Source organism: Lucilia cuprina, chromosome 4, assembly GCF_022045245.1.
Source record: "Lucilia cuprina isolate Lc7/37 chromosome 4, ASM2204524v1, whole genome shotgun sequence".
In the NCBI taxonomy this organism is placed as follows: Eukaryota; Metazoa; Arthropoda; class Insecta; order Diptera; family Calliphoridae; genus Lucilia; species Lucilia cuprina.
In genome coordinates, this window is record NC_060952.1 from 16,540,313 (window position 1) to 16,568,159 (window position 27,847).

At 26.2% G+C, this 27,847-nt stretch overlaps 1 protein-coding gene across 1 annotated transcript; it reads left to right on the forward strand.

The window, feature by feature from the left end:
* Positions 1 to 31: 31 nt before the first annotated feature.
* On the forward strand, positions 32 to 27,085 carry LOC111676146 (octopamine receptor beta-2R). Its single transcript, XM_023437042.2, has 6 exons — positions 32 to 1,060; positions 11,710 to 11,808; positions 20,634 to 20,732; positions 23,908 to 24,272; positions 25,522 to 25,699; positions 26,767 to 27,085. Exons 1-6 carry the CDS (start codon positions 156 to 158, stop codon positions 27,083 to 27,085), a joined length of 1,965 nt encoding a protein of 654 aa, XP_023292810.2. The 5' UTR covers positions 32 to 155.
* The last annotated feature ends 762 nt before the right edge of the window (positions 27,086 to 27,847 follow it).

The window sequence follows — 27,847 nt, forward strand, 5'->3', positions numbered from 1 at the left end:
AAATAAAAATGTGGCAATTAATAAATAAAAATCTTAAGAAAATTGCTTAAGTGAGAGAGAAATAAAAGATTTAAAGTAAATTTATTTAAAAAGAAAAGTAAAAAATCAAGTATCATACAAAGTAAATTCATTTTTTTAATAAAAATATATTTGTAATGTCTACAAAAACCACAATAAAACCAACAACTAACACAACGTCAAACCAATTAACAACATCACGTACAAATGTAACAGCAATACCAGCAGCAACAATAGAGGATACAAACGAAACAGCAGCAGCCAGTACTGCAGCAACAACAATTCTAAATGCAGTTCCAGCGCCACAAGAACAGCTAGCAACACCAGCAAATCCAACAGCAACAACTTTAAATGCTAATTCAACAATTGCAAAAAAGTCATTAAAACATAATAATGTTTTAAGAAAAACGAGGCGGCAAAGACCATACGTTATAACAGAAACACAAACAACTGCAGTTGCAACAACAAAGACAACGACACAACAACCACCAACGTCACCACAAAAACAACAACAAAGACAACCACGACCACTAATTACAACTACATTTGCAACAACGACTACATCATTTACAGCTGCCATTGCCGCAGCCCTATTGCAAACGACAAATGCTACCACCGCTACAGCTTCCTCTTCATATGAAGTTGCTGGTGCATCATCATACTCATCAGCATCATCGTCATCACCTGCCGTTACACACATACCACCGTCATTATCGATCGATAGTTCACTACAGTATCCCATGGCGGTGTTGGATGGCACTTTAGCCCAAATGGAACCGAATGCAACCACAGCACATTTACTGCATAATTCAGTCATTTCCACTGCCACATCTGCTTTAGCTTCCGCTGCTGCAGCAGCTTCAACAGCTAACACAACACTATTACTAGATGATGATGGTGGCGGCGGCACGGATTCCGATGGTGATTGGTTTGATGATGCTATTTTAGCTTTGAAAGCTTTTGTCATGTTATTTATAATAATTGCCGCCATTTTTGGAAATTTACTTGTTATTATTTCTGTGATGCGTGTTAGAAAATTAAGGTAAGTTGATTTTTTATTTTAAATAAATTTCTTATAAGTAGAAAAAGTATGTAAATGAAAAAGAACTAAAATGCTAGTTAAATATTTTAACCCAAAAAAATACTTAACCAAAAAAGTCAAGTCAGAAGATTGAAGATTCTAGTTCCAACGGTGTCCTAGATATACGAATTTTTGTATTATATTTCAATGTTCAAATCGATATTGAAATTTTTCGAACAAAATTTTAAGATTCTAGCTCCATTAGTTACCCAGATAAACGAATTTTTTAATTTATATGGGAGGTACTAAGACTCTAAGATCTAATCAGTATTTAGTGCAACATTTTGGTGTCTCAGATATTAAAATTTGTATATTAAATTCTTATGAGAGGTACCCTTATAAAATTCCGACCATTTTTTCATAAATATTCATATGAATGTTAAAGGTCTAAAATTCAATCTTCAATATTTTTCTTTTTTTAAACTCATGTGAGAGGAATCACGCCCCCTATTGCTAGTCCGCTCATTTTTCTTCCTAAATATTGATGTTGATACTAAAGTTAGTTAACAGAAAATTTGCTATAATGCAAAAATGTTTCTATTAACAGAATTTGATCGAATTGTTTATTAAGAAAAAATGTATTAAACATTTTCTATTCAAGAAAATTTTTTGAAAGTTTTTTATAAAGACATTGATTGAAAATTTTCCATAAAAAAATTGAATGAAAATTTTTAATAAAAAAAATTGATTAAAATTATTTAAAATTTTCTATTCAAGAAAATTTATTGAAAAAAAATTATTGAAAATTGAAGAAAATTTGTCATAAAAAATTGATTGAAAATTTTCCATAAAAAATTGATTAAAAATTTTCTATAGAAGAAAATTTATACAAATTTTCTATAAAAATAATCTGAAATTTTCTATAATAAAAAATTATTGAAAATTTTATTAAAAAATAAAAAATGATTCAAAATGTTTTTAAAAAGATATTTGGTGGAAAAATTCAAATCAAAAATTTCCTATAAAAATAGAATTTATCGGAAATTTTCTATAAAAAGAAAATTTATCGGAAATTTTTACAAGAAGAAAATTTATCGGAAATTTTTACAAAAAGAAAATTTATTGGAAATTTTTACAAAAAGAAAATTTATCGGAAATTTTTATAAAAAGAAAATTTATCGGAAATTTCTATAAAAAGAAATTGGTCGAAAATTAAATATTGAAAGGAAATTGATCGAAAATATTCTATAGAAAGAAAAGATAACGAAAATTTCCAATAAAAACAAATGGTATCGAAAATTGTCTTTAAAAAATGAATCAAAAAATTTATATAAAAAGACAATTGATGGAAATTTTTCTAAAAAAAAATGATGGAAAATTATTTGTTAAAATAAAATTTATCAAAAAATTTTAGAAAGAAAATATATTTTTTATAAATTTGATAATGAAGTTTCCTTAAATATTACTGTTGAAAGTACATATCCAATTGTAATTTCAATGCGAAGAGGTAGAGGACATGTTCCAGAAATGAACAAATCAAAAAAATTTACATTTTTTAAATAATTTCAATTGCAAAACAATGTCTATATGTATATATTATTTTTCTTTTTATTACAACAACTAAAACATTCATTTGAAATTCTAACAATGTATATTACTTCAATTATCTCACCTCAAAAAAATATTAAATTCATAATTAATTATTACTGCAACGTGCAATTTAATGGCAAAATGACCAGACAGAGACAACAGCAAAAATTACAAAAAAAAAAAAAAAACAATTAATATATTGAATATGTATGCATTTTTTATTATTACTAATCTAATATTTAATACCCAACTCATTCATTATTGTCCAATTAAAAATACATTTAAATAATAAATTAAAAAAATATTTGAAATTATGAATGACAAATAAAAGCCAAAAACAAAAAGTATAAAAATAAATACTGACATGACAATTAAAATGATAATTACGAATGTCAGCAAAAATACAACAACAGTTCAACAAACAGTTAAACTAAACAAATTGTAATTAAATTATAAAAAAATAATATGCTGAAAGGGCAATAGAAATAAAAAATAATGATAACGAATAGCAAAAAAATGTGTTTTTTAAGATTACATTTAAAATTTAAATTAAATAAAAAACAACAAAAAATAATTAACTACAATTTTGCCAGACTTTTTGTTATTTTTGCATACAAATTTGGCAATTATTTGTTTCGGTTTTTATTATTATTTTTTTATTTTCTTTATTTCTATTGAGGCAATTTCCAGTTGTCGCCTCCAAACGGTAGCCATCCATTGACAAGGTTAAAGTCATTTAAAATAAATGAATTTATGCATGTGTCATGAGGTAAATTTTATGTTTTTATAGGAAGTATAAAACCACTTTCATTAAGAACCATAATTTATTGTGTAATTTTTGTTGTCCTTTTTTTTTTTTTTTGGAAAGACAATTTTTGCACAATGAAAAAAAAAACAAAAACAAATTAAATACGTTTAATGTTTGTCATTAATGGTTTAAGGTAATACAAATAAACCAACAAAATTATGAACAGTAGAAATTTAGTCTTTATAGAAATAGTACGTCAAACAATGTATAATAAATGATAATGAGGGAAAATATTTTATCAGAAGCTTTTTAATTAGTAAAAAAAAATAAAATTTTTTTTAAAAAAAATTATTATGATTTATAGAAATTACATCAAAATATTGGTCCTAGACCCAAAAAATTTTAATCATATTCTGAGTTATTATTAAATTATAAGACGATGTCTGTACGTCTGTATATGCCACACAGTAGGAACAAGAATACTGAAATTTTCAACAAACAATAAGGATTCTCTTCACAAATGGGAAATATATTATAGTTTTGTTTTACGGAAGTTATTTGGTTAAATTAGTCTAGTCTTGGCTAGATTTATAAGAATATAAATCCCCCTATTTAATATATTGGTAAGGAACCCTTTTTAACAACACATTACAACAGGACTTAAACGTTCATAATTAGTCCCTTTCAAAAAATAACCTTAAATCTCATATCTGGCTTAAAGTATCACTGTTGCAATGAAATTAAGAACAAATCCTGATTTAACATATTGTAAAAAAAATTTTGAATGAAATTAGACACAAAAAGGATCAAAAAAGTGTTATTTAAAATTTTATGTAAATCGGCTCATCATTAATCCTAATCCTTTTCTGGCAATAAAATTGTATGTCCGTTATTGGTCGTCGTAATTACTATTATGACGTATATGAGCAAAATCAAGTATTTTTAAGAATCGATGAAACTGAATTAAAATGCCACGTATTTGCGTTAATCTTTTAAAATAGGTAAATATTTTGATACATTTCGGTATAATATACCAAAACACATGTATGTATGTCCATAGTTTTAGACCATTGGCATCTTATTATCAATCAACTTTAAAAACATTTAAAAATTCCAAAAATACTTGTACTGTACTCTTAGTACATAACTTATAGAGCCATCCTTTATAAAAAAGAGTCAGAATACTTTAAACATTTAAAAAGCCTTGTAATAAATTCATAAATACTTTTAGTTGGAAATATATACGGTTGTAAACAAATGTAACAAATGAAATTTAAACGGTACTTAATAAGTGTAGAAATTTCACGCAATTTAAGATATATCTTGTTGATGTCATAGATCTAAGGACAGAATAGGACCTTTACAAACTTGCGATGAATAGGTGACATTTTTTAATTTGACATTCAAAGCTATTTACGAATACAGATGTAATTTGACTTTCGGCTCAAATGCGCATTAAAAAATTTGTAAATTCAAACTTTTTATAATAATTTTAAATTTTTCCAAAATTTAATTTTCTTTTTTTTTTTGTATTTTTAAGTTATATTGATGGATTGAATAGATATTGCGAAAGAAAAATAAAAAGTATTCTTTTTAAGAGGTTCTAGCAGCATTTATCTAAAAAAAATTGTTTTCCGACAACTACAGCGCCATATGATTTGTGGAAATATTAGTGTCAAATAAATGGTTTCTTTTTGTATTATGCAAAATCCGGTGCTCATTAAAATATTTTAAGGATATACAATTTTACGATCTAAATACAGATTTCATAACCTCAAAAATAAATTAACATATACAGCATAATTTTTAGCAATTTAGACACATTCACTATGAATTCATGCATAATAATGACATATAATTAAAATTAAATTAAATACTGTATTGTATATTCGATATTAAAATATACGAGAAAGCTATTTTAACTGATTATATTTTCCAAACCGACTGAGATATTAATATAGTTCTATTTGCAAAATTTTAAGTTTGGAAAGAAATTGCAATAAAATATTTGTTTAATTATTAGAGTATTTTCTAAAAATGCGCTGATAATCCTTAAAAATATTTACTAATTGGTATTTAATTTATTTGAAAATACCTTAACCCAGATTTTAATGATTTTTTAAATTTTATTATTCTGAATCGCTATAACATATTATTGAAAACAATTAACGTTTTCATATTTATTACGTGTAATTATTATCCAATCCATCCACTAAATATAATGAAAATTTTCTAAAAACAGACAATTTATGAAAAATTTACTACGTATAAAAAGATAAAGAAAAAGATATACAAAAAAAAAATAAAATTGATTGGAAATTTTTTATAGAATGAATGTAATATAAAAATTCTCTACAATAAAATTTTCTAAGAATGAAAATATACTCTATAAAATGTGATATCGATAATTTCCAATAATTATAAATTTTCTTCAACATTTTCTTTAAAAAGAAAATTTAAGTTTATATAAAAGATATTTTTGACAAATTCCATGTTAAAGATAGACCAGCAAAAAAAAGCGAAGATGAAATAGAATTTATTAACATTAATATGATAATTAGATACATTTAATAGAGAAATCAAAAAAATAAATTTTTTAATTCATAAAAATTTAAGTACTTTTTGCTATTTCGAAAGTCATTTAAGATTTCTTCCACAGAAGGTAAAAAGATTCACTTTACACTTTATAACTGCTAAATGTTTTTCATTTGGAAGTACTTCGTTTATTGTCGTGTAGGATTTATAAGAAAATTAAGGAAGAAGAGACAAAATAATTGAATTTTCTATGGGTTTTTCTTCTATGATTCTGAATTCAAATCAAAACCAATTAATACACCAAAAGATAAATGTAGAGTCATCTATGAATTAGAGACTTCAGCACAAATATATTATAATTTTCCTACTATAGTGGTGAAGGTTAAAAAACTTATCAATTATTTTAAGTAAAATATTGTGTTAATTCATCCCACTGTGGCTGATTTTGCATGTTTGTATAAAAGTAAACTAAAAAAATAAATCAGCAACGTAAAATTCGTCGTGTACATCAATTTACAACAATTATGTAAAAAAGTTCTAACGGACAACAGCGTGACAAAAATGAATGAAATTTTAACACGAAAAAAGTTTTCATAACATTTTGTATGTACATACAAATTAACATTTTAAACTGTTTTCGTAAAATTTTTTAAACAAGAGGTGTGTATGATAGCGCTGAAATGTTAAGTGAATTTATACAAAAAAGTTTTTTTTTGGGTTTTTTAGTTCAGTGGTTTAATTTTCTCTGCTATTTAATTAAAGTAGATTATAGAAAATTTATTCAAATTTTCTCTTTTTTAACAATTGCATAGTGAAAGTTTTTTTATTTAGCCGAAGCAAAAAAAGTTTAATCAATTTTGTATTGTTTTTTGTTGGGACTAATGGGACTCATAATTGTAGGAATTGTTATTTGCTTTTTGTTTATTTCTTTTAATTAAATTTCGACAGTATAATTTTTTTGTATTTTAAATTAAAAATACGTAGTTTATAGAACATTTTAAAAACATAACTTAACATAAAGGAATCTTTTTAACTACTTAGATTCTATACAATTTTTAATTATTATCTTCTAGTCTATTTTCCTATTGTATTCAAAGTAAAAAAATATTGGTTGATTTTACTTTAAATCCATAAAAAACTCTTTATTAAAAACAAAAACAAAATTTAAAACAAATTTTTAATCACAATTAAGACTTCAAATTATACTTAACACTTCATAAGCAAAGAATATATTTAAAAAAATAAAATTTTGTCTATGAATTTCCTTCATAAGCTTATATTTGTGCATATTAAAAAGGCAAATGAATTATAATCGATATATTACACCTTCTATCAGTTTTTCACATCTGATATTGATGTTTCCTCTTCAACTTTTACATATTTAAACAAAATATTATTGAAAAACCTTATAAACACATAAACGTTAAAACAAAATACTAAAATACCTCTATATGGAAAAAAAGAAAAATATTTTTTTTATTAAATTCCTTTAAGGCAAAAATGAATAAATTTTTAAAATATTTAGAGCTTCGACAATGATGATAACATTTAAGGTACATTTGCACTTAAATACCATTTAACACAACAAAAACATAAAGTAAGAAGAAAAGAGAGTAAAAAGGAATAAGAAGAACCATCTTGTTTTCTTACCAGACTGATAAGTTTGAAGAAAATACCATAAAATTATGAAGGAGAAAAAAAATAACATTTTATGGATTTCAATAGATGGAATCAACAACAGACAGTATGACACCTTGCTAACTTTTGAAGGTTTTTTTCTTTTATTTTGTATAATTTTATTTTGGAAAAATATAACATTTTTTTTGCTGTTGTGGTTTTTTTTATATTTTATTATACACGCGTTGATTATATTTGTATGTTTATTGGATTAGGCAGCTTTTTTCAGAGATAATTTCTCGAACATTAAAGAAAATGGAAATTAAGAAACAAGAGAAGTAGATTGTAAATAAAATATAAAATTTAAAGTGGATTTAAGTAAAAAAATAACCTTAAAGGGATGATTGGTTTTCTAAACAAATGAATTATGAAACAATTTTATAAAAATAAAAATTAAATCGAAAAGGATCTATGAACAAAAATTTAAAAAAATATATATTAAGAAACAAATTTTATTTAGTATACTTTAAAAATATAAATTTTTCACGATAATTTTCAATAAAACTAAAATTCTATTAAAAGTTTTCTATAAAATAAACATTTTGTATAAATGTTTCTTCAATGAGAACAACATTTAACAAAGATAAATTAAATTTTTTTTTTGTAAAATTTTCTTTATATTTTTTAACAAATTTAAAGCAAAAAAACTTTAAAAAATTTTTCTATAAATACAGTTATATTAAAAACTCTTCGTTAAAATGAAATATCACAGAAAATCCTAAAGAAATACCTATTGCTCCAGGCTCTACATGCTTAATTTACAAATAATTTCTTTAATTTAAATTTAATTTTAATTTTTTACGCACAATACTCTATTTCTGATTTTGGCAATAACAATACACAGCCTCAAACATACGTAACCAGTTGTTCTGGCTCTGTTTCATATAAATACCATAAGCAGGCTTATGAAGTCTTCATCTGTTACCAATACCTCATTCAATAGACCAAATATTTCCAAGGTCTTTCCTTGGTATGATTTTACATACGATAAAACCAGATCTGGTACTACGAAAATCCAGTTGACCTTAAGACTTTGTCAGCGCGTTGAGGTTTGTTCGGGATCCACTTAGCTACATTTATTTTAAGGTAAAATCGGGAGAAGAGAAATGTTGGTTTATCCAATGTCTGGAAAACAGAACCCGTCGTTTACGATTCACGTAGTTCATATTTGATGGCTTAGAACTATGGAATTGATGTAATTGGAATGTTCTCCTTGATTGAAGGAACACTAGCAAGATGTAGCAAATGCTACAAGTAGTTGATGGCCATTTATCAATTATTGTGGTTCTGCGACTGATGGATGAGAAATCTGCCTTAGGAAAGAATGGGAATGCTAATCTCGGTATTATCCCCGATATTAAAGATTAGTCAGGTGTGTTTTTGGGGATTTTGGTGGAAACCCCCTCCTTTGTCTCGACCTACACTTCTCCTTCTATTATGCTAATTGTGATCGCTTCACAAGGATTTTGATAGTTTGACTTCTATCAAATAGGCAAAAATAACTATATACTAACATTTCTTCTTTCAAGTGAATGAAAATTTTTCACGAACAATTTTGGCAGTCATATGAACATTTTTTTTAAAAAAAGGGAAGTAAAAGTAACTGGATAGTTCGCTTAAAATTATAATTGGTATAATATAACAGCTAGAGTTCTCAAAATTTTGTTGGAGCTTAGCGAAAATTTAAATAAATAAGTAAATTGAAATAAAATAAACTTTAAATTTCTAAAATATAATTTTTGATTTTATTTTTGCTAATTTTGTCTATAAACCTATACGAGTACTTTAACAAGCACCTACTGAAGGTTGCATTCTTTAACAAAGACAATAAAATCGGCCACAATAAATTTTCTGCTTCAACAACCCATAAATATACTTTGTTTTATGTCCTTTTTTTAAAGGAATTTTTAACAAATTACTTTTCTCTATACTACGGGAAACATTTAAAAAGCAATTTAGCAAATATTTAAGCATATTTTAACAAAGGCAGTACACAAATATTGCAATAAATGTTCATTTTTATAATAACATTGTTTGCAAAAGTTGTATGAGTTATAAATTTATAATATTACGCATACGCAACTACGGCCAATAAAACTTCAGTTAATAAATCTGAATGAAATTATGGGCTTCTGTTTTTCGAAAGGCTCTTTCAACAAATTTGTTTATAAAATGGCAACAATACAGCAACAAACTTTGATAATTAATGTTGATTATGGTTGCTTAACATGTTTGCTAACATTAAAATAAATTATTAAGCATAAAATCCAACAACAACAGATAAAAACACGCTGAAAAATAAAATAAAGAAAATCCTTCTTTTACTTTAAAGGTGTAATAAAAATATTTTTTCTTCGTTACTTTAAAACATCAAAACATTTTTAAATGTTTTACCTGGTAAGTGGGCTTATTAACCGAAAAAGAAATAAAATTACTCAAAGAAATATAAATAAAAAATAAGTAGTGTGAAAAAAGAAATGAAAAACGTTTAAATATTACAGGATTTCCATTGTTACTTTAGTTGTTCAACTAACAAAACAGTGGAAAATAAGACATTTTCCACACTTACTATTTTGCTAGAACAAAAGAAAAATGCTTTTTATTTGAAGATTTTCAAGGCAATAGTGAAAAACATTATCTGTCATTATCTTGTTTATAGAGGAGGAGAAAATTATAAGAAAAATGAAAGAAATAAAAAATGAAAAGTGTTCCTTTTAAACGACACCATTGCAAACAATAGACATTTGGCTGTTGCTGTTCTGAGTTTAAGTGCTTTTTTCGCAAAAAGCTTTTTTTTCCTATTTCATTATACCGTTGAAAATAACATCTAAATCACACCATCATCAACCATTGCAATTTAGTAGAACTTTCGGTCAGTAAATAATTTGTAGCAGAATGATGAAAAGTATTTAAATAATTTTTTCTACCATAAATTGCTCTCTTTCTCTCTTTATTTCCAACAAGATTAAACTTATTTCTAATGATCATGATTAATTGTTTACTTAAAGAAATAATTATTTAGTAGAAGTATTTGAAATTATTTGTATCATTCTCTCAATGAAATGTACAACTTGTAATTTTATTCACATTTTTTGAATTTTTTGAATATTTTTTTTATTGGAAAATGTTCTATTAGCATTTTTACAGAAAATTGTATAAAATATTTTTTATAGAAAATCTAATAGTAATTAAATTGTATAAAAACTTCAATACTTTTTCATTAAAAAAATCTGTGACAAATTATTAAATTAAATTTTATAATTTTTTCTAGAAGAATATATTCCAAACGTTTTCTTTCAATATTTTTATTTTTATTTTTATTTTTTTGTTGGTAAAAATTTTTATTATTAAAAATTTTCGATATATTTTATATTTGAGGCATTTCACGTTAAGTGAACCAACTTTTGAAATCGATGTCTTCCGATTTATAAAAAAATGGTTAATTTATGAGTAAGGGTAAGCTATATAATTCATAAAAACGTTTTTTATAAAGAGTTATTGATAAAATTTCAGTTTATAAATTTTAATTTTACATTAATTTAAGATTACAAAAATGTATTATTTATGGAATTATTCTTGCCAAATGTTTTTAAATTTTATAAAATAAATACAAATTTGAACAAAAACTTATAAATTTTATACCATATAGTTTCTAATTACAATTACAAATTTTATATAAGACCCTTTAGTTATTCTAATAAATTTAATAAAAATGAAAGTATACCTTTGATCATAAACATCAAAGGATTAATAAAGCAATAAATTTGCATTTATGTTAAAATTTATAGTCATTAAGTAAACTTAAACGTTTGCCTTTTATCTATATTTATGAAAAAAAATATATATAATAATACATACTAGAACTCATGACAACAAATAGCACATTTCTAGCATAAATGACTATATGAATATTTGATGTGAAATGGCATTTGACCCACAAAAGGAAAAATACAAAATAGAAAAATTCTATTTAATAAAAACCTTTTACTAAAACGTATATAAAACGTTAGATATACAAAGTAGTATATGTCCTCCATTCTTTACATTTTTTAACCTTTTTGTTTCCAACTCTTGTTCTCAGTTTTGAATGAATTTTTTCTATCTTTTTGTCTCTTTACAGAATCATAACGAATTATTTTGTAGTCTCGTTAGCCATGGCTGATATTATGGTCGCCATAATGGCCATGACATTTAACTTTAGTGTACAAGTAACAGGACGGTAAGTAATGTAAATATACATACCTACACATTATAATGCACTATTAAACTTACATACATACATTATATGTCTATATAATTTAAGAATTGCACATAAATATTTACATTCCATATAAACATTTAGTCGTATAAGTGAGTACATATGTGTATATGTTCATATATCTATGTACTAATGATTTTATGTAGACATTATATAGATTTTTTTGCACAAACGAATTTTTGCATTACTCATAAGAAATTTTGTAATGACTTACAAATAATAACATATTTAAACGCAGTGCGTATATCCTCGTACACTACTTTCTTTCACAAAAACAAATGCTTATTAGCAGGCGAGCCTTTACGTTTTGACAAAATTTTATAGAATTGTTGGCAATGACAAAATATCTTAAATTTAAAATGAAACTCTTCTATTGTGCAAGTGAATTTTTCAATGTAAGTTATTGCTGGGAAGTATAAATTTTGTGGAAAAATGATCCTGATTAAAAATGTGACAAAATGAATGTAAAAATATAAAATAAAAAATATACTTTTTTTATTGAAGTTTATTACAAAATCTGTATTAATGTATTAATACCATTAACGGGTTTGGAAGAGTCCATTTAAAGGGTTTATAGATACATGCATGAACAGGCAGATATGACTTAATCGATTCCCATAGTAATTATGACTTTAAGAAGGGTGTGAGTTCTAAATTATTAGATGTTACTAACACAAAAAAGCATAATACCTACTTTTTTTCTCTATACTGGTATTTGGTATAAAAACAACAAATGGAAGTGTTGTGAATTGTACATAATAATGACTAATTTGGGAATACCATTACATTGTATAATTTTTCATTTAAGCATAGAGAGATAAATTAAAAATACTCAAAGTAATTAAGCAGTAAAACCATAAGTGTCAAAGGAATATAAAAATTGTGGGAAAAAATCAGAACATTTATACAAAAGTAATAGTACTTCTGGAATATAGTTTTTGGAATTTTAAGAACATGATAAAAATACAATTTTTACAATTTTTTTGTAAAGCATTTCATTGTTTTAATAAATTTCCACTCGGTTCCGGTTGGCTATGAATACTAAGTGTATTTCCATTGCATTTTATTAGCACATTCAGACATGCTGGACAAAAATCTGAAAATTAAAATGATTAAGAATCTGATTCAAATGTTGACAGTTAAACAAAAAAGAAATATGTAAGAACATACACTATGGATATAAAAAAGTTTAAGAATTTCAAATACGTAAAAGGAAAAGAAAAACAAGAATGATGTTGTTAATCAAAAAATGAAAAAACACATAAGCAAAACTGTAAAAGTTAAAAATGTTGCAAACGAATATATGAATGAATTTATTCATTCCTTAAATAATACATACATGTAGTAGACATGTGAATTATGTAAGTGTATATTTTAAACTTGTATGAAAAGGTTTTCTTTTGGAGAAAATATGTTGTAGGTATGTATATATGTATACATATATTTCGTAAACAATAATATATTCATACAAATAACATTTAAAATCTAAAAAAATTAAAATTTAAACACATAGTTTAATTCCACCCTAATGTACACACTTAAGTATATACAACAAAAAATGCAGTCGTAAACAATTGCGAAATAAGTGAATGAATGTACATAAATTTTTTCCTACGGTACTATCATGCATGAAACACAAGCAACTGTATAGAATTTATGTACCTACAAACTATAAAATCCATCCATGGTAGAAAACAAATTTCCTATGCATGGACTATTGACAGTTATTTTTATGCAGATTTTTATGATAGTAAAATAAGTCAAACAAAAAAAATAGCTAAATAAAACTTTCGAGGTGTTAAAATGTTAACAAAATATACATACATAGTATATAATATAATTTTTACGACTTTTTTATGTGACAAAATTTCTATTCAAGTAAATGCTAACACCATTTTGCACCTCACTGTATTGTCAAGGTAAACCATTAATTCTTTGTCATACACTGCACTCAATGTCTTAGTTACAATGCAATTTTTTACACAATATTTTTTACTGAAATACAAAAACAACAAATATGAAGTGTTCGGCCATGTCCAATTATATGACACTCTACTATTTCGTTACAATACTAGTCTTTATAAGGGAATTAAGTAAGCTCCAGGTAATATTTGTGTTGGTCTTTACCACAAATCCCAAATAGGGGTTCACCTAATCGTCCTTGATTCACAGGAGAACCTATGTGCCAAATTTTATTGTAAATAAGTTTGATTACAAACTTACATGGACGGACAGACTATCATATCTCTATTGATTTAATGAATGATTCCTTGAACCAATATATCTGTGCGTTACATACCTTAACAGTAATCCATACTACCCCACTATAGTTATGTAGGGCACAAGAAAGGAAAACAAGAAATTTATTCATACATTTGTTTTAATAGCAGGACAATAACATTTATTACGCTCACGCTGCGAGTAAAGCAAATCGGATTTATAGTCGAGCGTGGCTGACCATATAATACTCTACACCATTTATGAGAACAAAATGTAATATCCTCCTCATGATGATATCAATTACCAAATTTGTAAAAAAAATAAAAATTTTTTCCAAATAACGAATTAAGCAGAACAATTAAGTTCAATAATTGTAATTGAAACAATCAAAATACTCGATTATACTTGATTATATACAACGTTAAAGGAATACTCGACCTTTTACAATGTGTTTAGCATTTACAAAAATTATCACTTTATTGTCATAATATACAAAATACCGATCCTGAACTTCGATAAATTTGAAAGTTCGGCCGGACACGAACTTTGTTCGGTTTTCAAAGTTCGGTGAACACGAACTTTTTTCTTCAACGAAAAACGCATTTATAACATTTAAAACCAAAATATGAACATCCGGAAGATTTTTTGAAGAGGGCCTTTATTAGCAACTGTGATTGACACAATCAACTCATTCCGAATTCCAGAGTGATAATTTTCTAATAACTAATAACTAATCTTAATACTTTTATTTGGTTTTTAAACGATTTATTGAAAATGATATAATTCTCTGTAAGAGCACGCATCATGATATTGTATTTATCATAATATTGTTGTACATGATCATATTATAATCCAGGGTGATGTCAAGATCGTTTGAGATTAAGGATCTAGAAAATTACGATGTTACAAATGAAATCAAAGATTTATAATCGAAACTAGATAATTCAAATTAAATGTTTCTCTTTTCTTAGCTTTTTAGTCACTGGTTAACAGTTTTTCAAACCAGTCGAAAAAACGAACAGTTAAAAAGGCGTATATCGGAAATTTATTGTACAGCCAGGATATATGATAACTTCTGTAAAAAATTTTTTAGCGTTTTTAAAACATTTTGATGATGTAAAATATGATAAATAGACTTTTTATAAAAAGCTCGGCGTACGGTGTTCGGTCAAAATTTCGCCGAACACCAAACATTGGCCTCACTTTTTACCGAACTCCGAACCCGTACCCGAACGTTCGGTCGGACACTATTGAACATATAAAGTGTTTCATATATTGTCAAAAAAACTTGAAAATTTTATGCCTAAAATTTTATTGACTATTTATGAATTATAAATATTCCAAGCAAAAAATTTTAAATAAAAAAGCTAAAATAGAAAAGAAGACGAGAAACACTTGTTCAATCAATTAAAAAAATAATTGAATCAATTGAAAATTTAATCAGAATTGTACACTTAGGTTTCAAACAACGAGATAATTAAGACAAATAAAAAATTTGTCTACCATAATATACATACATATACTTACTTATACTGAACTAAATTTTTTAAAGTGTTCTAGTAACTGAAATACTAAAAAACTTAAACAAACAAAGCAAACCTCCTACACAATAAAAAAAAAACATCTACACTAAAGCAACAATAATCATTTACAGTCTTAAGCACATTCTAAAACACTCAATCAAACAAAAGCAGTCGTCATCTAAAAAAAAACTTTTTTTTTGGTTTTGTGCTTATTTGGAATTGCATTTAAAGGTCCTTTTGTAGTTTCCATTTCATTCCCTTTGTTTCTGCAAAAGAAAAAGTATACTTTTCACTGTTATTGAGTATGATGTAGAAGATGCTGTTGGCAATGATGAGGATTATTATGATCATGATGATAGCAATGATGTGGTTGATGCGTTGAGATGATGTTAGTAACAGTCAAGTATAGTTACAGTGTAAATATGCATATGTTGAGTGCAAAAAAAAAAGAAATGTCCTTTCGTATACTTAAAAAAAAAAAACTTTACAAAGTAAGTGTTGTTTGTAAAAAAAGTGTAAAGTTGCAAAAAAAATGAGATTCACATTGAAAAAATATCTTGGTCATGGCATATTTTTTCTATGTTTTTTTTTTGTAGTTCCTTTTGAGTTGTTAACAAATATAACTTAATGGCAAAAAAACTACAAAGTAGAGGTAGGAGAAATACGCTTTTAAATTAATTAAATAAAAGTGCATTAAAAACGTTTCTTAAAGAAGAACGACAAAAAGCTTCAATCAGAAAAAAAATTAAAATAAATTAGGCTTTTAATATTTTCAAAGTGTAAAGAGTGACAAGGTTTATAAAAGAACTAAAAACTAATTGGATTTATATCATTTTATGATAGAAAAAATGTTTTTATTTTTACAATATAGCAGCAAAATGACTTTAAATTATAACTAAATAAATAATTATATTTAAATAAGTATACACAAATAAGACTTTAAACTAATGCTAAAACTAAATTGATATAAGTTAAAAATAGTAAAACTACCTAAAGAAAGTTGTATGTTGTTGTCTGATTTTTATAAAATGCTAATACGAGTATAAGAATTATTAAGATTTTTTCGGCAAAACTACTGCTACTTGTGCGAGTAAAAATTGTAAAGAACGTTTAAGGTTAACTTGTTTGCAACTTATAAATACTGGCAGAAAGTTGTAAAAGTTTAACACGCTCGGTTGGTCTACTTAAAGTTTAGTTCTGTTGTTTTTGTTTTTCTCTTTTACCATCTAGTGCAAAAATGTTAAACGTTGTTATTGTTTTTCTTGTTGTATACTTTAGAAATGTTTATGAATTTTGCATGCACATAAATTAGTTAAAATCCTTCACTCCTTTTTATATAAACAAGTTTGGTTAACAGCTGAATATGTATTTTTGGCATAATATTGCACTACAGTAGATGGTTGCCAAAATATATGATTTAGTTTTTCTTAATTTTAAATATGTTTAAAATTAATGAAAACCAAAAAAGAGAATTCACACGATTGTATGAATATTAATAATATATAGTTTTTTTTTCTTAAGAAAATAGTAATATTTTCGAACTTTATTTAGAATCCTTCTTGAACTTATTTGAAACTGCTATAGTTACATGAGCTTTAAATGAAAACCACATTCACAATTTTGTGGAAATTTAAAAAAGTTTAAATTATAAAAAAAGTGCAAAACATATCTTATGAATATTTTAAGAAAATATCTAATCAGAATTTCACATTTTCAAAAATCAAAGTTTGCATAGAATAGATTTCGTATTGTAAAGAATATACATATCCAACAAAAACATTTATTACCTTGATGTTATTTGAGGCACGTACTTACAACAATCGCTTACAAGTAATTTGAAAAAAGTAGTCGTTATAAATAGCATAAAAAATATGCAATGAAATAGAAAGTATTTATATAATACATTATTAGTAAGGCTTCATTATACTACTTCTATGTAATCTAGACGATTTGTAGAGAATTCATTGAAAAGTATGTTGTTAGGTAAGTAATTACAATTCAACGTCATCACCTAGTTTTTGCTGGATAGTAAGATGTAAACAAAAACATTTAAAATATTTAAAATTTTAAAAATTTCTTCTAAGTGGAAAAACGTATTTGAAGCTAATCTTCAGCATAATATTAAGTTAAAAATTAATCAAACTTTATTTTAAATTATCTATAATTATGGATAGTACAAAAAAATTCACAAAAATGCAATTATTTTTGTGTAAAATGAAAAAAAAAACATCTTCATATAACGTTAATTTCATTTCGTTTTCATTTTTCCTGAAGGTTTTTGCTACCAGTCTAATATGCATTTTACAATTAACAAAATTCCTTTATTCTGCTTATATCGCTTGTTAAAATGAACAACAAAATCATATTTCCCTCAATTGTTTAGGTCTTTTTTATATACATAAAATTAAAACCAAAACAAAAACCAACAAAATAAGTTTTAAACTTTACAGGAATTTTTTATTGTGGAATTAAAAAAAGTTTTTTGTTGCACAAATTAAAATAAACAACATATTCATGGAAAAAGTGAAGAGTATAAATTCCAAAGGGTTTTTCCTTTTGTAATATTCTTTTTTTAATAAAACCTTTAGCTCTTATTCTAAAACATTCGTACAATATAAAATATATATTGTATTTTTCTGTATGAGCTATAAATTACAACAATTTTGACATCTATTTCGATAAAAAGCAAAATAATATTCCTCTCCAACCCACTAAAAATCAAATTGTGGACCAAAAATATTCTTAAAAAAAATTAAGCATTTTTTCCCGTAATCTGCTCAAAAATACGGAAATTTTAGGACCCATTTCGAATAAAATTAAATATTTTCTCTTTTCAAAAATGAGGTCAGGATTTTCAATCGCAGGTAGACAACTGAGTATCATTCCAAAAATAAATATTTTTATACCCTACACCACTATAGTGGGAAGGGTATTATACGTTTGTACTGATGTTTGTAACATACAACATACTGATCGATTTAGAATAATTTTTTGAGTCGATTAAGACATGTCCGTCCGGCTGTCTGGTTATCCATGTAAATCTTGTGCGCAAGGTACAGGCCGCAATTTTCAACATAATTTGATGAAATTTGGACCAAGCATGTTTTTTTGGAACAGGGACGAAGCCTATTGGTTGAAATCGTTCCATTATTTCCCCTAGCCCCCATACAACCGTACCTCCCGATTTGGACTTTTTATGCCATAATTACGTCAAACATTCTATTATCTCTCTAAAAATTGGCACAAATAAGTTCTATATAAGTATAAATGATACTGCAGATTTTCGTAATGATCGGTCCTTATTTGACCCAAACCCACCTTCAGAAAATGTCTTAAACGTCTAAAATTGACTTGTAACCATTTGTATCGCAATGAAACTCAACAATACTAACTGTTATTTAAAAATATATCCTTTTCCCAAATATACCGACGATCGGCCCATATTTGTCCTATATAAAGCCTCATTTAGAAAATTTTGTTTTTTATCAATAAATTGCTTAAATACTTTGGAATTAAGGTAAAATTCAACATAAAAGTTTAAAGTTTTTCATGGTGTAGGATATTATATGGTCGGCCATGCCCGACTATACTTTCCTACTTGTTTTATTTTTTAATGTAAGTAAAAGCCTAACAAACAAATGAAAAATTCACAAGTGAGGTGCAATTGTTGTCCATAGAGAATAAATATTGTTTATTTTAGGGGAAAAAATTAAGCCAATTAATTGTATCAACTTATATAGCACTTTTTCAAAAAAAGTATTTAATATTTTATAAAAAGCAGATAATTTCCCTTAAAATAACACTTACATTGTTTTAAACAAATTTTTGAATAAAACTTTAAATATAATTTCTTGTCAAAATTTAAAAATATATTACATATTTATTTTTTTATTTGTCCAAATACGAAGTTAATGTTATATTTTATTCAAATATCAATCATTTTAGAAAAATGTTTTCAATTAAATTTTGAAAAAAGAAATGACATTTATAAAAATTTTCAAATTTGGTGGGAAATTAAGAAAATTAAAACTAAAACCGAACTAAGGCTGTTAAGTGCGTTACTATGTTTTTATATACTATACCCTATCCATTTTCAATGTAATTTAATTTTAAAATTCACGCTGACGTATGTTGAACATTACTTTGTTCCAGGTTTTAATTTTGTAAATAGAAATTTCATTTTTTGAATATATTTAATTAATATGTAATAAACTAATACCTTTATATGATTTTCACAATATTAACTAGGATTTTACAGTAGGTTTTCAGTATTATTCAAAATAAGCCTTACCTGTAAAAAAAGAAAAAAATATTTATATTTTCAGTGCACATTATTAATGGACTAATTAAATTAATTTGCAAATACAGATAAAACTTATTATACATATGTATATTTTATATAAAAAGTAAAAATTTTAGTTTAAAATTGTTAATGTTAAATAGAAAAATAACAACAAAGGCATAGAGAACAAAGTTTAATAAGTTCATGATAAATATGTTAATGAAAATTTATCACAAAAGTTTCAGATATGAATTTATTAAATAGAAAATTAAAATCTTATTAAATAATTAATTACTTAATAAACATAAATAAAAGAAGGAATAAATGCTTTATTTTACTTTAAAGAAATGAAAAAATTCAAACTAAATTTTATCTCTTACTTAAGGACACATTTTAAAACTGTTATATTTTTAATTTAAATTATATTGCCTTAAGTAAAAGTTTTATTTTAAATTTAAATCAATAAACAAAAATTAGCATTTTTAAGCATTAAAAAACCTATAAATATTGCAGTAGTACTAAGACATCATAAAAATGTATGTTTGCAAAAATTTTATGACAAACCAAAAATTTTTTCATGCATCATACGTTTAGGTGTGCGTTTTTAAATTTAATTGCCACAAACTTCAATATAATAACCAAATAAAAACAAAACCTCACATATAGTTTTCACCATCAACATCGTGCAATTTAGAAAATTGATAAATATTTGCAGTTTTTACAAATAATAAAATTTTATATCTATTTTTTTCTCTTTACAGTTGGCTTTTCAGTCCATTCCTATGCGATTTGTGGAATAGTTTGGATGTCTACTTTTCAACAGCGAGTATATTGCATTTATGCTGTATATCAGTCGATAGGTAATTATTATCAAATGAAAATATAGAAAATAGATTTATAAATGAATATCTGTATGCATAAATGCACACATTTTCATTTAACAATTTACATATATACACATGTACATTTTAATATTCTCATATAGTACATTCAATTTCACAATTTTATTTGCAAAATTTGTTCAAATTTTAATCAAGCACTCTTGAAAGTGTTCTAGAAAATTGAAAATAATTTTTAAATATTATGGGAATATATTCTGAGTGATAGAAATAATGTAAATTAATAGCAGGGGTGGTAAGTAATGATTGCAATGCGTGTCTATTAAATAGGGGAGAGGATTAATGTTCTCGATTGTTGCAAAATTATAATCCCTTTAATCCGATTACATTCCTTTAAACAATAGAAACAAATATGTATACTTTGTGAACTATAGGGTCTAAAATATGTAGAGTGTACCGAGGAAGCCCCTTTTTAAGGATATCATGTTATTATTCACCCCAAAAATAAAAAGTATTCACTTAAACTACTAACCAAAAAGTAAATGACGTTAAAAAAAAGTTTGTATTATTTGTTTTAATATTTTCCATCGCAAATATCTACTTACGTACATCATAAACTTTTATTCGGAAACGCATGCTACGATACTTAATAGACAAAAAACATAAAATAAATTGCATGGTAAATGTGCATAAATTGAAAAGTTGAAACAATAAGTTAAATCAAAATTCATACGAATTCATCTGATATGCATTAACTCCACAAATGAGCTAATCAGTTTGCATGTCAGAGTATTTAGCTTAATGAGAACATTTTTTTTTATTTTTGCGAAATTTTCATTTGAAATAAAGGGGCAATCCTTACCAAATTTGGAATGAAAAATTATGTTTCTGTAAAATTTTTTGAAGACGCCTTTTTTAGATCGCATTATATATGTGGCATTACGTATAGATAGATCCTCATAAAAATTTTAAGACAATTTTTTTTTTTCATATAAAAGTTATTCATGATTCAAAATGAATACCTATGCTGTACTTTAACGTTATGTAATTCTCTGAGGCGTAGGGTCAATTAGACAGTAGATAGTGTTTGTTTTATATAAACTTCGTTATGTCAATTTTGTCGCAGTATTCGCATTTTTGTTCTATTATTTAGCTCTGAAATCATTTTATGAGGGGTATGGGAAGTTGCCGATACATTTTCCATAAAATTGGGAGAGAAGATTTACTCTCCTAATCGTATTTTTAAGCCAGTAATTTTGCTTAACACAAAACATTTTTATGTCGAATTTCATCGCTATAATCCTATTAAAAGACAGTTAAAAGCTTTTAAGTCGTTTTCTGAAGGGGACCTTATATGTTGAATTTTGAAAAGTTATTGCTGTTAAAGATGTTTGTCAGAAATTATAAAAATTATGGCAAGATTTGAAAGAATAACTAGAACTCAATCACTGCCAATAAAACACAATTTCCCTCAATAACATAAAGTTAATGTTATGTTGATTAAAAGCAAAAATATATAAAATAATAAAGTTAAACTTAAATCTATAGTTTTTAAATATAAAATATACGTGCTACCAAAAAAAATAAGCATATATGTTTGCAACAGGATGGAAACATGAGCGTATGTTTTCTTTATGCAACGTATGACTTCACTCAATCACTCTTTAATTCAACTGAATTTAATTAATAAACCCCTAAGAAAATATTTATATATATAACAGCAAACATCGTATATACAGATACACATATGTATGTAAGTGTTTGAAGTTGAGTGTTTGTATTTATTTTAAGTGTTACCACTTAACCTCATTGAAAACATATTCTTTCTTGTTTTATATACATTTTTTTTCTCAATTTTCATTTCGTATGAATGAAAATGAAAATTGCAAACATTTCATTTTTCGTTCATTTCTTCTTTAAATGGCAGCCATTAACAGTTTACATTGCATTTACTTTTATTTTCCATTTCCTATTCCAACGTTTCTTTGGCATTTCCGTACCGGTCTGCATCTTTTATAAACATCAAATGCATAACGTAGAATTTGGAAAATCTCTTTGGCTGGTAAAATGTTTGATATTTGTTCAAGAAATCTTTCATTTATTATGCACTCTAATACGAAGAAGCTAGTTGGAGTTGCGAATGTTTATTATGAAAGAAAAAATAGAAAATCTCAAGTCCATGAGAGAAAAAAATATATATTTAGAAATGCTAAACTACTGCACACACTATACTACAACAATGAAAATTGCTTTTAAATGTCAATAGTGAGAGAGGTAAAACTTTAATTGATAAACATATTGGAACAATTGAAATTTGGACACCATTGATTGTGACCATAACCCTTGGATTACCGTAATGTATACGATGTAGTGGATGTACCGTGATCTCTTTGGACTAAGGTCTTAACTTAAAAGACTACGATCTTTATTCCAAATTTAATAGTTATAGCTGTAACAAAATTTTTATTAACGTATCCACTAAAAAATGGTGTTTTATTGAATTTTTGTGAATGCATATTATTATTCTCTAACTTCTAAATAAATAATATTATTCAATGCAAGCAAATTTTTTACGCTTTATTTTTTATTTTATTATATTTTTAACTATAGTGCAGGAAAATACATGTAACACATAAAAACCATTTCATGACATTGTTATACAATCAAACAGTCATCATCATCAGCATCGTCATTGCATAAATGCATAAAACCCAAACAAACACTCATGCACAAATCCTCGCAAACATGCATACAAAACACACAGAATATAAAAACGTCAAGGGTAGCTACAATATCACTTCACGGTTTATAGGGAAGGAAAAAATTGAATAGAGCAATGAAATGAAAATGGTTACACAGCATTCAACCAACAAATGGGCCATCATATTACCAAATAAGAAGTAAATTTATCAAAAGGTAAAAGAGGATACATACACATATACATGTACGTATGTAGCATATACAAAACCATCTTAAGTCAACAGACCTACATGCACAAAACGGCCACTATACTAAAATCAGCTATAAATTTACATTTACCAATGTATGTATGTGTGTGCGCATAAATGTGGCAATAATATTTTTTTTTTAATTTTTAACTTAAATCTTCTCCATACTACATTTTCCATATATCGCACCAGTTTAATTCTTGTTTTTTTTAATTTTTTTCACTCTGTCTCTCATTTGCATCTTTCAGATACTATGCCATCGTTAAGCCGTTAAAGTATCCGATTAGCATGACAAAACGCGTTGTTGGCATTATGATACTCAATACATGGATTTCGCCAGCTCTACTATCCTTCCTGCCCATCTTTATTGGTTGGTATACCACCGATGATCATAAGAATTTCGTGAAATTACATCCGGACCGCTGTGAGTTCATTGTAAATAAACCGTATTGTGTCATCTCTAGTTCAATATCATTTTGGATACCGTGTACCATTATGATTTTCACCTATTTGGCAATATTTCGTGAGGCAAATCGTCAGGAGAAACAAATGATGATGCGTCATGGTAATGCAATGTTAATGCATCGACATTCAACTGTTGCCGGAACCGGAAGTAAGTAGAAAAACTATTGAAAAATTCATGAATTTTTCTTCTACTTTTTCAACACAATTTCATTTGATTTTTGTTTTTGTCTGCGACAATGTGTAATTAAAATTGAGGTGGAAAATAGAATGCAAGAGACAAAATGTTGGCCTAAGGTGTTAACTGCAGAAAGGCACAGTTTTTATTGTATTGTATGCAGGTGTAAAGTCAAATGACTGGAATAATTAATTTCCATCAAAAAGCACGAAATGAAAACAAATTATCGGAAAATTACTAAATTATGTTTTAATATACTTGAATTCTGCTTAAAATTAAACTATAAGAATTAAGAAAAGTCTTCAGAATTTAGTCTTAATAGAAATTAGACTACAAGCAAGCTAAATAATTTGCAGACTTTTATACAACTTTATGTACATAAATTATTTATTAATATCCTTTTTATTATTTATTCGCCATATCAAACGTTATTCATCGCCAATAAACCAATTTCACGCAATGTAATACAAAATAAATATAGCCTCCATTCTAATAGGCTTCTATAGAATATTATTTTTCCATTTTTTACTACAAACTTATTTCCTAAAATAGTTTCTTCAATGCGGGTTTTAAAACACCAGATAACAACTATGGAAAACATACACATATAAGAAAGTTTCATATACTAGTGTTTGTCTATGGATTCCGTACATGTTAAGGTAATTTATGTGTGTGAACAGACATAGAGTTTTGTTAGCCTACAGGTGTACTTAGCATGTTTATGGACATTAAGATAAGGTGTAAAATAGTGTTAATGGAACAGTTACTGAATATTAAATACAAACATATGTTTTTATACAACCTGCAACTTAGAAGATAAAACGTTAATAAAGAACTAGTCAGAAGTTGTTTTTTTTTTGCAACTCGAAATAGAAACATGCAACAATGTGTATAATACATTACAACAAAAATTCTAATATTAATGGTAAAAGTTTTTTTATTATTAAATAAACATGAAAAAAGTTCTGCTAGCGTATGAGTTATATTAATTATATTATTAAACAGAATAAATATTAAGTAAACACATAACACATATTTTCGCACACATTAATATTAAAATTACAATGTTTTCGTATATGTTTTAAATTTATCTAAATAAATGAGTTTTTAACATGAAAATGCTGATAAAAAATTTAAGTATTAATGTTTTATATTAAAACATTTGTTGTAATTTTTTACAACTATTTATAATATTATAAAATTATCTATTATCATAAATTAGGTGAAGCTTTAAGCGGTTCTGGTTCTTCAAAGACTTTAACTCTGCATGAGGTGGAACAGGATCATACACCAACGAAAGATAAACATTTAATTAAAATGAAACGAGAACACAAGGCTGCAAGAACTTTAGGTATAATTATGGGTACATTCATACTCTGTTGGCTGCCATTCTTTTTGTGGTAAGTATTTTAAAATAAAGTAATATATAAATAATAATTTATTTTGAATATTAAAACAAATAGAAAAGTATATATAGTAAAGCATGGCCGACCATATGATACCCTACACTATTAGTATATTTTAAAAAATATTTATTTTCCATAAAGAAACTTTTTGTTGTATGGGATCAAAGTAAAATAATAGACCGATTTTCACAATTCTCTTGTCTCTGTGATTAAACACGTTTGGTAAATTATTTTATTAAAATACCTTGAAAATTGCGCACAAGGTTTACATGTAAAATCAGTCAGCCGGTCAGGCAGATGGATTCTAAATGATCGGTATATTTTATAATTTCGAAGCCAATATAGTTGGTCACATTATCTTCATCGAAACAGTCTACAAACTATAGTAGCTGAAATCAGCAGGTCGTAGTCATTTTAGTACAAAAACTGAATATAGTCTGGGTGTTATAGCCCATAGGCAATAGTCGTTACATAGTCAACAGATTATGACGCTGTAGTTACAATAGTGTATAAATATTAATCGTTAGACACATACATGGTATATACGCTATACTAAACAGTTGCATTTCTCATAATTATAATAAAATGAATTTACGCCTTTATTATAAATATTTTCACAATTTTAATAGCCGCCACCACAATTTTTTTGTCATCATAATTTTTTACCATTTTTTTAACATAATTTATTTAGTAAATTTAAAATCCTTTTATAATTTTAGTCTTTTTGCACATAAATGAACATATGAACGTAAACAAATAAAGGCATGTTTTAGTTAAAAATTAAATTAAAAATTAAAAATATAACAATAAATGTGTTTTAAAGCAGTACTCAAAAATTTTTATAAACTCAAATAAAATATTTTCTCTTCAATTTTATGACTGAGAAATGTACTTGTGTTTAAACCACAAAACTGAATAATTTAAAGCACATCAAAAAGGATATTTAAAAAAATAATAAAAATTTACTAAAATGTACAATATTATTTTTTAATATTAAATAAATTTTGAAGCACCCAACAGGTTCTCAGAAATTGATAATAAATCTTTTTTTTCGTTTCCAGGTACACTATAACCACATTATGTGATGCCTGTACAGTACCCGACATAGTTGTAGCCATCTTGTTTTGGATTGGTTACTTTAACTCCACCCTAAATCCCCTTATATACGCTTATTTCAATCGTGACTTTAGAGAAGCTTTCCGCAACACACTCCAGTGTCTGTTCTGTAACTGGTGGAAAGATCGTCATATGCCACTGGACATTGACATCCGACGCAGTAGTTTGCGTTACGACAATCGTGCGAAGAGTGTTTACTCTGAAAGTTACCTCAATGCCAATCATCCACAGCGTCGTACTAGTCAGTTAGTAGAAAGTTTATAATGTAGGGATGAGGCGCTGTTAGCGCCTACTCCCACACCCACATCAGCATCAATGCAAAATTTACATTTATTGGGAACGAGTGGTTGCTCTAGTGGTTCACCACAAACTATGACATTGTTAACAACACCCTCGCATACCATACGACTGGAGACGTGGCGTAGTGAGAGTTTAAAGAATAAAGAAAACAAAATGTTGCTGGATAAAAGAGGTGGTAGTAGTTGTGGTAGCAAAACAAATAGTGGCAATAAAGCTAAAGCTACTGGTGGCAATGGCGGTATTGTAGATGACGATGATGAGGACAATGATGATAATATTCAGGAAATACAAATTGAAATACCGTTGGCATATGTCAACAAATGGAATAAGAATAACAATAAAACCAATACAACTGCCGTAGCACAGCAACAACAACAGCATCAACAAAAGACACCTACATTTGCACATACAATGGTTTAATGTGCCAACAATACTGCTGCAAATAAAACAATTTCTCATACGTTTGTTTGAATTTATGTGTGTAAGCAAGAATGGATTCCAGCATATTATGTTCACTCTTTTGGATTCCTATACAGCAACACAACCGAAAACAAAATACTTTCCAAAAACCTATCAACAACAATAGCAGCAGCAATAAAAACAAGAACAAATTTATCCAGTCAACTCAACTTAAGCTCAACATCACAAAATAAACATCACAGCAACATGAATAAAGAACAACAACAACAGCAGCAGCAACAACAAAACAAAGTCTTCATACACATA

Bases quoted from the DNA above. Each gene is read 5' to 3' on its own strand.
- LOC111676146 (XM_023437042.2), top strand. From the start codon at position 156: ATGTCTACAAAAACCACAATAAAACCAACAACTAACACAACGTCAAAC. The intron at 11,809-20,633 runs GTAAGTAATGTA...TTCTCTTTACAG, and splicing joins AGTGTACAAGTAACAGGACG to TTGGCTTTTCAGTCCATTCC. The intron at 20,733-23,907 runs GTAATTATTATC...TGCATCTTTCAG, and splicing joins TGCTGTATATCAGTCGATAG to ATACTATGCCATCGTTAAGC.